Source organism: Schistocerca nitens, chromosome 2 (assembly GCF_023898315.1).
Source record: "Schistocerca nitens isolate TAMUIC-IGC-003100 chromosome 2, iqSchNite1.1, whole genome shotgun sequence".
Lineage (NCBI taxonomy): Eukaryota > Metazoa > Arthropoda > Insecta > Orthoptera > Acrididae > Schistocerca > Schistocerca nitens.
In genome coordinates, this window is record NC_064615.1 from 121787301 (window position 1) to 121799743 (window position 12443).

Below are 12443 nucleotides of genomic sequence, written 5' to 3' on the forward strand. Positions count from 1 at the left end.
GCATGCACATTTTTTCATTCTCATCTGTGTATAATTCCCATACTTTGTTGAGATATTACAATAAAAATAATCCGTTACTGATAATATAATGTAAATGGATAGGTAGAAAAATCTACTCACCAAGTGATGGCAGGAGAACACACACACACAAAAGAGGTTTAACTTGTACAAGCTTTTGGAGCCAGTGGCTCCTCTTGACAGAAGAGTTGAAGAGGAAAGAAGAGGGGTGAAGGAAAAGAACTGGAGAGGTTTACAGAAAGGAGAACAATTCAGAAATGTCACCCAGAACCGCGGGTCAGAGGCCATTTACTGGACAGGATGAGAAGGAAACAATCATTGCTGGGGACTGCACTGGGCAGGATTTCAAAATCTCATCCAGTGCAGTCTCCAACAATCAGTCTTTCCTTCTCATCCTGTCCGGTAAGTTGCCCCGGGTTTCTGGGTGAGTGTTCTGAACTATACCATTTCCCTGAACCTTTTCCTTCACCCCTCTTCCTTTCCCTTCAACTCTTCTGCCAGAAGGAGCAGCCACTGGCCCCAAAAGCTTGTAAAAGTTAAAGCTTTATGTGTGCGTGCGTGTTCTCCTGCTGCTGCTTGCTGAGTGATTTTTTTTTTTTTTTTTTTTTTACTTATCCATTTGCATTATACTGTTAATGTAGGAAATACCCTAATCACATATTTATCTTTTTTTAAAAACAGTATTTTATGTTGGCCTACAATGATGATTATCAGTTTCATTCTCTCTCTCTCTCTCTCTCTCTCTCTCTCTCTCTCTCTCTCTCTCTTCCCCCCCCCCCCCCCCCACACACACACACACACACACACACACACACATTTCACTTTTCTGAACATACTCATCAGCTGTGTAGTCTATTCCCAAAATACAGTTATACATATCAAAAATAGTTACAGATAATCCACATCACAAACACAACTCATTAAACTAGGTATAAGGAAATTAACATTTTAGCACACCACATCCCTACATCCCTAAAATAAACATAATCAGTATTGACTCTTGGCTGTCTTACCAGAGTTCTGCTATACATGCATCATGTCAGAGTGAAACAATTACTAATTGTGAACATTAGTGCCTTTAACTGAACATATTATGGGCATTTTTATGGGACAGTGCTATCCTATGACAACAAATGGCTGCATGCAAACTAAATTGCCTCCATTTTGTTGTAGTCATAAACTAGTGGTTCATAAAGTAATTTGTTAATTGTCCTGAAGCTCCAGACATACCAACAGTACCTGACATGGAGCCTGGAGAGCAGCCCTTCAATATCCCAGCGTAGCTACTTATGGCGCCTGGAGTAAAGGGCAACAAAAAACATGCTCAGTCAATTTCAAAAGGATTGGTGTAAGGAGGATTGGAGTTAACAAAAAGAGGATTAGGATTTCATGCCTTTTCATAGAAAAAGAAAAATAAAAAGGTCACTAAAACTATAACTACAGCTATTACATGCAAAAAGTAGACCTGGAAGAAATTTACCAATTACATATGCCCGTTAAGTACTTTCCAGACTGCTCTAAATGGATAACTACTAGTCAGAAGAAACTCTAATCAACCCACCTGTATTTCTCAGGCAAAGGTTAGTGTTAGGGTATGGGTTCTCTACTAGCAAGATTCCAAAAATGATTTAAAATGCTACATGGTGAAGTACTATAGAGAATATTCACTACAGGTCTGAAGGTCAGCATAGCCTCTTGTAAAATTACTTCCTGCTTTATCAAGCAGAAAGCAAGAAAATTTATACTCCTACTCAGTGCAATCTGACCCAGCCTGTTTTTAAAGCACTGATATTAACTCTCACTGACAGTTCTCAATTCTCTCCCCCAAAGTGCAATAAACACAAGAAACTTGTTCAGTGAGTAGTGAAGAGACTATACTGCCCCATTAATTGTAATTAAATGTTCCCTTTCTATTCCTAAGGAAGCATTTTGGTCCTTATGCCGTCAAGTCATTTCTTTGGTTCATCTAAATTTTTCTTCTGGTTCATATTCTTGCATCACTGTCATCTTTCATGGGTACAAGATGGAACTAGTAAACTTAAGTACTAGTATTTAATTATGATGATACTTTTCAGAAAATCACTTCCTTTCGAATACACATCCAATTATTCTGACAGATAAGAAAGAGTTACTACAATTGTTACTGAACAACCAATTACTTTGATCTGTGCAATAATGAAAAATCTGGGCATAAATTAAAGAATAATTGCAATGGTTACTTCGGAAGGATGAGCAGGTCACCCAGACCCTAGACTGGGATACACACTTCTGTTTTCATGTGCGTCCTCCTCAGTCTAGGATCTGAGTGACCTGAACCCATTTCCATACTTCCCAAATATATGCCTGTTTCCTCCCTGAGCAAAGAATTTTGAATGACAGACAGCATCTTTCCTGTACATTTAAATGAGTCTACTGGCAGTGTATTATGAAAATTGGCCTCCTGAAGGTGAGCACTATCTAGTCACTCCACCCCAACATTAACTTCAGATGCAATAAGCATTAATTACAATTTGAGAGTTGAATAAGCTGAAAACTGTACTATGTACCTAGCTGCCACACGGTAGTTAATCTCAAAACTGACTGGTAGTCTCTCAAAATTTATTATGCATTTCATCATATTCACTAGGACAAGATCTCCACAGATAACATATTTTTTTACTCTTCAGTTACAGTGTGGGTCAAAGTATGCTCAACACCTACAGTTAACTGATTTTTCTTCTCTGAACCCCACAAAGCTTCAAACAACACAATTATTATGCTACAACCTAGAACCTGTATTGTATGAACATTTCGCTCCAGGATAGTGTGTCACATTCCTAACCCAGGAACATGCTGCCTCTCCATCATGCATTCCTAAACCGCACACCAGCAGGCTCTGTTCGAGCTGCTACCTATCCCTCCCAAAGCTCTCTCCCCACTTCCCATCTCTTTCTCCCTCTAGCCTATCCATCTGACACAACCTCTCATCTCATTCCACACACAGAACTGCCATCCTGGCATTGCGTGTTTTCAGATAGTCTGAAAGATAGCAAAGTTTTCGTTCTTTTTATGTGCCTGTCAACAACTCAATGCTTCTAATAGCTGAATAAGATTTGATTTTTAAAGAATTGTCAGGTATTATTCACGTACTCCTTTTTGTATATTGGGCATGCTGCTATTTGCATTTTGTGAAACACTAAGCTGCTTTATGATATGACAATATTATGAAAAGGATAAATTGCTACTCACTCACAGTGGAGACATTGAGTCACAGACAGGCACAACAAAAGAACTGCTAGCTATCTCTTTCCAATCTCTCTTCCCACCTCCAAACTCTTTCTCCCTCGACCCTGTCCACCCGACACAACCTCTCACCTCAGTCCATAGGCCGACTCCAACTGCATATGATAAGTAAACAAACATCATCTTAGTTGCAGCACTTTGAGGATTATAACTCCTGACTATCAAAATAGTAACTTTTTTGAAGATACTTTTGATAAAATTACACTTCATATTTTTAATCAGTAAAGTAGGCATCAACAATTTTACAACAGACGTGGTTTCGAAATCTTGCTTCTCGATTCTCCTCAAAAACAAATCAAATATTTGTACTTATTACTGAAAAATGCAGTCTGCGAAGAAACTGTCCAGCGTGTACGTAATGGGCATTAACATTCCTTCAAGTACCTCCTCAGACTAAGGTTGACATGTTAATGGATATTTACACATATTTCAATAATACCTCTAGTCCTATTTTAAACATTATAGAGAACTTACAGCATTTTTATTTCTGTAACTGTCTTATTATTAAATGCCATAAGGATATGGCCTCTGAAAAATTCGATATTCTTATTAAGAAATTTTGAGAATATGTCTGACAGAATGAGTAGAGTACAAAAATGCTGTGTTGATGCTTATTTCAGCAAATCAAAAGGAACAATAAACATCTCACTATGGGAGTTTTATATAATTGTGATTATTATTTTCTACACAATCATGTCTGTGATATAAGCTGTAATGGTTCAAAGAATTATCATGGGCATTTTTCATCATATTTGCTCTCAACATGTTCATACTATTACAAATAAAATAAGTAGGAATATTCTGTATCACATACTATATTAAGTGACATCCTGCAAAATTTGCGTACAAATTAACAACAATCTCTTGAAACCTTAACTGTTACACTTGACTCCAAAGTGTAGCTTCCCGACTGTACTAACAATTTATCAGTTGTTACTGCAAGGAAGGAAAAAAAAAATATTTTTTAGCATGGTGATAACCAGACATTTCCAGGATGAAAGTATGCAGGATGGAAATGTACGTATCAGTAGACTCCCTTAGTAATATAACAATGTTGTTGGCAACTGGCACATAAGCTCAAGATTCGGCTCCCAGGGACCACCTTGGATTTATCTGGGGTTGGAAGTTCTGGAACAGAGTCTACTAAGCCAGGAGACAAAATGAGAAGGTGTTTAAGTAGCCAAAAACAGAAAAATTAGCACACAAGCTCACAAAATAAAACACAACATCACATAGAGGTGTCCAATAAAAGAGTACCTGCTCAAGGGTGTAGGCAACACAAAAGTTATTTTTATTTTGTAGCCATGTCAGCATATTTTAGATACGATCCTGGCACAATAGAACACTTTCTAAATGAAGCAGCTCCCACAAACATATGGATAAAATAATTCTTCCTTATTTTTTGATTAAGTTGTCACTGGTTCTCTCTGCTTTATCTCTGACTCTTGCATTTTCTCCGTCTACTCATTTCCACTGTTTGGATACATTTTCTGATTAATCATCTCCCAGAGTGCTAGTGTAATCCACAACAACATTAACACTTTCTTTAATAGTGTTCTATCACAAAGGAGTATGTCACAACATCACAACCCAAGTTTTTAGTTTTTTTATGCACCATACTAAAATTAGTCAGATGTCAAACGCTTATAACCATTTCTTTCCTGTTTTCCCAATTGTCCATGTTTCACACCCATACAGAGCTGTGCTCCAAATATAGCTTATCATGAATATTTGTTTTCCAAAGTTTATACTTTTGGATGTAGCAGATGATGTTCTTGCAGAAAGTTCTTTTGCTTTGTGCAGTCCTTGACTGAATCTTTCTAGTTTTAACATTTAGCCATTCAAAATATCCACCTTCTGCATATATCATTACCTTATGTTTCTTTTATTACAGTTAGCAGCTTCTTGTATTTTTCTAACAATAATGACTATATGCTTTGAATAAAGAGTATGGATTATCTTCTATCCCTGTAGCCGAAACCACACTGCCTAAGAATAGAAAACATTTTTATTTCATTCCACACTTTTAAAAGACTTTTCCAAACCAACAAATGCCATGTATGTTTCCGCATTTTTCCTAAATCTATGCTCTATTAATTAACATAGTGCTGAAATTCCTTCTCCTAAAATCAAGCTAGTCCTCTGTTAACCTACATTCAATTTTCCCTTGCATTCTTCGATCATCTAGTCTTGAGAGTGTTTCTCGCACATGTGATGCTAGACACATTCTGTAATAACTTTCATGCCTAATTACTGTTGCTTTCTTTGTATGTGCAATAGTTATATTTTCTTTTTTTCAAAATCTGAAAGAACTTCCTCAATTTCATAAATTTCATTCATGAGCTTTTATGGTTCTTGGCTTATCCTTTGGCATAACACCTGAAAGTGTTCCACTGGTATTTCATCAGTACCTAATAATTTCTTCAGTTCATCAATCTATTCACATGAAATTTCCAACTGAGGAACAAATTTTTATACTTGTTTAATAATAAGTCTAACAACACAATATGTTGTGTGCAGCAAGTCTGTAGCTGACAGAGGTGCCCACTCTATCAGCTATGAAACAGATTCTTGCTGTTACATTTATTTTGGCAATGTAAATAAACTTATGATTAAACAAATATTAATGTAATAACACACACACAGTTTCATAAAATCCTTCTGGGTCACAGATCACATCATATTGTAAGGTGAAATAATGTTCTGACCACCACTGTAATGAGTAAAAAAGGTGGTTCACTTTATGTTATGGTATGACCTACTGCCCAGAAGACTTTATGGAATAACAATGGCTCTCGCCGTGGGAGCATGCTCACACACACACACACACACACACACACACACACACACACACACACACACACACACACACACAGCAGTGTTAAAGGATGTTAAGAAATGCCAAGAAAGTCAAAGGATGTTGACAGATAATAAGCACTTGACTGAGTGTTGCTATAACTGACAGTGATCACCTGGTGGTGCAGACGCATTAGTAACAGGTTTGGAAGCAGAGTGAGCATTCTCAGGGCTTATACAAGTTGCACCAGCTGCCTGTTCTGCTGGCTGCTCCAGTTTCCCATCCAGTCTGAAACCATGAGTTTTGCAATACATTTAGCTGTTAATGGAAATTACACAAAACACTGTCATGTGTGATCAGCTCATTGCACATGAAATATTGATTCTAGAATTCTGTTATTTCCATATTTCCAAATTCCATCAATACTGTCTCAAAATAGGAGACCTGTATTCCAAATGGTGTTAGTAAAGTGATGGCCCATGTTCACAACCATATAAATGCTGATATAGCTGTTGAGTCAAGAATTCCTTCATAATCTTTGTGATGTTTTACAATACAAAAAAGACATCAAAGACTAGCAGAAAGGAATTAATTTTCACTTGATGCTGTAAATCAAAAAATGATACACTGTCACTATGAAATTAGTGATACCAGGTATACTTTATTTCAGGTTTCCCGTTTCATGGTAGAATTGGAAAATTTGTATGTGGATTGCTCAAGAGGATAATGCAGAGCATATGTCCTCTTGGATATGAGAGCATCCTATATCTGTGCATGAAATATGGTTATAATTATGTGTGTGTTCTGTTGCCACTTGCTGAGTAGATTTTTTACCTATCCAATTACATTATTGGTCAAAAATTGACTGTTTTCATTATTATGTGCGTGAAATATGTATTATATGACAATTACTTGCACTCAATACAACAATTAGATTTCCTAATCAGCAAATAAAATGTTAAACCCCAGCTCACATCTGAAAAACAGATTAAAGTCCTGGTGACAAAGTCATCTGTTATGAAGTACAATCTAAAAAGGGACAACAATGTGAAAGAAAATCAGTTGTGGCCCCTTCAAAGGAATCATCCCTGTGTTTACATGAATAATTTAGTGAAACTCCAGAGAGCTTTCACCTGGAAGGCTGCATAGAAATACGAACCCTGCTCTTTCTCAGTCCAACTCCACTGTGTTTACAACTGCACTATCTGTCTCAGTACCAACCTCGACATGAGTGAAATAAAAGTGAATGATTATTTTTCACTGAAATCTGATGATAGAAAAAGCTAAGAAGCACAAAAACCAAATGAAATGTATTGAAATCTGATTTATTAAAGTAAGACTGGTCAATGAAAGTGGAATTATACAAGATATTGTGTTTTGAAGGAAAAACCAGGCCAAAAGATGCACCGCCTGCATAACGAAACACTTTCACATCTACCATACTCACCAGATTTCTTCCTAGCTGACTGCAATAGTTTAAAATGTCTGCAATTTTTTAGCGGGGAGAAGGGTCACCAAAATCACACCTGTAAAATGCCTTTGAGGAGTTTCTTCGGTCTATAATGTCAAACTTCAACAAAAGTGGCATTAATGTTCTTATTCTTCTTGGGTGAAATATACAGCATCAAATGACACTCATATTGATTAATGACAGATCATTTGCAACAAGTAGAGTATCTGGAAGTCCATTACCAATTCCAACATTTCATGTACAATAACCTGATAATCATGCTCCTACTGTTCTACAAAATATTATTAAAATTACATATAAGAAATGACACACAATCAAATACTACAGCTAACAGAAAACCAAGATTTGCATTTTTCTGGCGTGAGTAGTTTCTGGAAACTAAATTAGTAACCAAACATAAAACGTAAGTAACACAACTCAATTCAAACAAAGAATTCATTACAGTGAAATCTATAAAGTTAATATACACAATTATATCTGTCATGCAAGAAGATTAGTCACCACAACACACTAAACAATGCAAAATGCTCTATTAAAGTAACCATTTCATTGCAGATATGAAAAACTTCCAGGATTCTTTCAGACAGATTAGGAAGAAAATAGCAAAAAGAATATTTAAGTTGTGATATTAGCACAGTCCAAGAGAGGTGGAAAATGGAGGAGAACACGCGGAGGTAGAAACAATGCGAAATTAACTGAATGTATCATAGTCCTTTCAACACTGAAAACATTCAGAAATACCAAAATGTAAGACCACAACCATTGCTATCAAAGTTGTTCGTTTTCTTTTTAATCAAAATTTTATTTTGCAGTTATTGATTACCCTGTAAGGATTTACAAAAATAAATTTTGCCAGTTGCCAGGCAATCAACTGATTCAGTTTAAATGATTTCATAAATTTTCTTAACTTTGAGACAGAAATTTTTGCAGAGTTTCATATTGCTGAGGATGAAGTAAATTTTAACACAAGTCTCACGAACCAAGGTAAAATAAATAAGAAATTCATTACACCATGCTAAAATTGAATATGGGGTTTTTAATCCTGCAGCAGTGTCCAGTGTTTTGAAACTTCCTATCAAATTAAAATTGTGTGCCTGGCTGGGACTCATAACTGGTACCTTGGCCAGAAGTTCTGCAAGGCCTGAAGTTGCAGGAAGGGGTTGTGTGTTGTGGATAGTTCAGTATGAGCAATCCTGCAAAGGCAATGTTCCGGGTTTGGGTCCTAGTCCACCACAGGATTAAATTTGTCAGGAACTTTCAAAGCTAAAATTATTCAAAATCTGAAATCTACTTCACACTAAGGATTGAAGATTTTGGTCGGTGGCAAACCATACAAAGTAGTCAATAGTATATGTTCATTCCATCAGCGTAAAATGCATTATATATTCTTTCTCTGAATCCTGATGCAAAATAATTGTGTTATTCATCTTCTTGTTGTGCATGTATGGCACTTGTGTGTGTGACGGGCGGGGGAGGGGGGGAGGGGTCGTGCAAATGTGCAAGTAACAAGTAAAAGGGACAGCAAGGATGGGGTATTGTGACAAAATGTGGTGAACACTTCTTTGGATCTTCTGTCTCTCTTTCATTAATTTAACTTGGTGATGGTCTAAGGGCAATGAAAAACTCAAGGTGGTCGAATGACTATACGAAATTACTTCCTTTGCCTATGAGTTATACTTAAATGTAGTTGGGAGTTTTCCTTTTAGGCTATATTTATTTAAACCTTCTCTTCATTACTTATTACTAGTTGTAGCTTTATATGCTATTATTGAGTGTTTTATTAGAACGAAGTGTCATAATGTGAAAATGGCAGTGTAGTAACATGACACACTTCTGTTCATGTTGGTTCACAAATTTTACTGTTCTTGACTGTTTGACAAATAGTGTGCACGAACTGTTTTAACTCTTATCACCCAAACCATGCAAACTGTAAATGAACAGAGTGCAGAACACAAAAAACATTAAAAACAGATGGAATTAAATAAGTTGACAGTGCTGGAACACAATTTGAAAAATGGTCTCAAAATAAGTTTTTAAGAAACAACCACTGAAACAATCACAACTATAACACATCTAGGAATGTGTGTTGAAAGCAATTTCAAGTGACATGTCAGAAAAATCATTAGGAAATGTGTAATTTTCCCAACAAAATGGGAGAGCTTACAAAACGGTTTGACTGGTCACCAAGTATCAATTGTTTGACAGTCTGGGATTTTCTCAAATGAGAAGAAAGGGTCATCTAAAGAAAAGCAATGTGTATCCTCAAAGGCTCATTTGGCAAGTGTGGCAGCATAATAGGATGCTCATCTGCATCCAAAGGCACATGCTACAACATAAACTTTGCGCATCACGTAGCGTGTTCTGCTAAAGAAGGGCGAAACAAAATATTACTTCCCACATAAAATATTACTTCCTCCTCAAAATATCTCATGAAATGACAATGACAGTAGCATCAGAGACAATCAACTTTTATGGAAGCTTTACCAACAGTTTTCCTTCCCACATATTATTCATGACAAACAGGATAGGGGAGTGAAGCTGATTGCGGTTAGTTGGTTTGTGGGGTGCTCAACTCTGGTCACCAGCGAAGGTGATTGTGGTACATCAAATAGCCCCAGCTATGCCTCTTCAGTTTTCTGGCTGAGTATAGGTGTCCATGCAAATGTATACAACAGTTGCATATCAGTATGTGTATGACAGATTATTGCAGTGTCCGCATAGTTTGCCCTCTGATGTACCTGGTCTCAAGATATTGCTAATTATGGAGAACACCTAGGCAGCAGAAAAAGTTTCACAGCAGGGGTTGTCAAAGTTGCAAACTACATAGCAAAGAAGTGTGCGATGCTCATAGAGTCTGACAAGGATCTTGTGTACGTAAGAGGGGAAGAGATGCAATGAAATGCTATTCCATATGAAACAATATCATTTCAGCATATGATTTTCTGCTGCACTGGAGAAACTAGCTGACACATTACAGACAAAGAATGTGTTGAGTTAGGAGAAACTCACTCCTTTGTTGTACTTCAAGTCTGCCTATTGTTAATTTGTTTATTTGATTTTGGTACAGTTTGACATTCATATCAATGAAAAAATATAATTACAAATCTCAAGAGGCCAAGCAAGAAAAAGGAGGCTGTGTGTATTAGATAATCATTGAAACAGAAATATCAGCCTTTAATACTAAGTGTTTAACGTCCGGTCAACTGCCTTGTTCTAAAACTAAGTGGGAATTCTCAATATATAAGAAGCAGATTAGTATCCATCCAAATGCACAATTTATATGACTGACATGTTTGCATGTAATCTCTTCAAACATGTGCTGATTATTATGAGTAAGAAACTGGTTCAAGTGTGGAGTAAAGACAAAATTGGTTGCTTTCAAATAGACATTAGTTAAGAAACTTCTCAATTTTCGAAGCTCATGTGCTACTAGAATTTCACTGTTGACTTTCCTGATCTTGTCCTCTAGTACACGTTCTGAATTACTTTCCTACTGAGTCTATTATTTTCATTCCTGATCACTACTTTTTCTTTCCTTTACTGAATGAATGAATCTCGTTTCAATAGCTGATGCTTATACTATGTTTTAGTTTGTGCCACTGTTTGATTCTAGCTTGCAAGTAAAGATTTGATCTCGACATGATTGCAGATGCATCTTGGATGCAATTTTCTCTGTTAAATTACTTCACACACCTGACTGATACCATCCCTCCTTTTCACTATACATTCTAAGATAAGAAAAAACAATGCACCATAGAAGAATTATCCAATTGGGCCAGAAATGGGTAAATATGATGTACCGAAATATGATGTACAAATGCAATACTGAGAAACAAATAATTACAATTTCAGAAAAATTGGATGATTTACTCAAGAGAAAGAGCTTCTCAAATTGAGCACATCAATAACACATTGGTCCACCTTTGGCCCTTGTGCAAGCAATTATTCAGCTTGGCATTGATTGATAAGAGTTTTTGGATGTCTTCCTGAGGGATATCATGCAAAATTCTGTCCAACTGACACGTTACATCATTCTGAAAAAAAAAAAGGCAGGTTAGAAGGCCCTGCCCATAATGCTCCAAATGTTCTCAATTACGGACAGATCCAGTGACCTTGCTGGCCAAGGTAGGGTTTGGCAAGCACGAAGACAAGCAGTAAAACTCTCGCCTTGTGTGGACCAGCATTATCTTGCTCAAATGTAAGGCCAGGATGGCTCGTCATGAAAGGAAACAAAATCAGACACAGAATATCGTCAATATAGCATTGTGCCATACGGGTGCCACAAATGATAACCAAAGGGGTCCTGCTATAAAAAGAAATGGTACCGTACCCCAAACCATTTCTCCTGGTTGTTAGGCTGTATGGCAGGCAATATTCATTCAGGTTGGTATCCCATCACTATCCAGGGCATCTCCAGGCACGTTTTCAGCCTGAAATCTCACTGAGTGGAGTAGAATTGTCTTCACTGATGAGTCCCACCTCAAATTCAGCCCCAATGACAAACCAACACTTGTCTGGAGATGCTCTGTACAGCGGTTGGATACCACCTCCACTGTCACCAACCATACAGCCCGACAATCGGGAATAATGTGGCATATCTTTTCATATCAGGACCCCTTTGGTTGTCATCCATGGCACCCTTACAGCAATGGTACATTGGCGATATTCTATGACTCGTTTTGTTGCTCTTCATGGCAAGCTATCCTGAGTTTACATTTCAGCAAGATACTACCCACCCTCACACCGTGATATTTTTACTGCTTGAGCTTGCTAAGCCCTACCTTCGCCAGCAAGGTCAGCAAATTCCAAACTCAGAATTTTTTGAGCATTACGAGGAGGGCCCTCCAACGAGCTTGGGATTTTTATGATCTAATG

At 37.1% G+C, this 12443-nt stretch overlaps 1 protein-coding gene across 7 annotated transcripts in view; it reads right to left on the minus strand.

Moving 5' to 3' along the window:
* LOC126235807 (WD repeat domain phosphoinositide-interacting protein 2) overlaps positions 1-12443 on the minus strand; it is an 85341-nt gene that overhangs the window by 8661 nt on the left and 64237 nt on the right. The window contains exons 8-9 of one of the 7 annotated variants that reach the window (XM_049944643.1): positions 6273-6385; positions 1258-1314 (exon numbers count right to left, since the gene is read on the minus strand). The exons of 1 other annotated variant lie outside the window; for it this stretch is intronic. In XM_049944643.1, the coding sequence (XP_049800600.1) occupies positions 1258-1314; positions 6273-6385 (170 nt within the window). Of the gene's footprint in view, positions 1-1248; positions 1315-6263; positions 6386-12443 lie in introns of all 7 variants that reach the window. 5 more of the 7 variants (XM_049944641.1, XM_049944642.1, XM_049944640.1 and 2 more) reach the window with 5 other exon arrangements.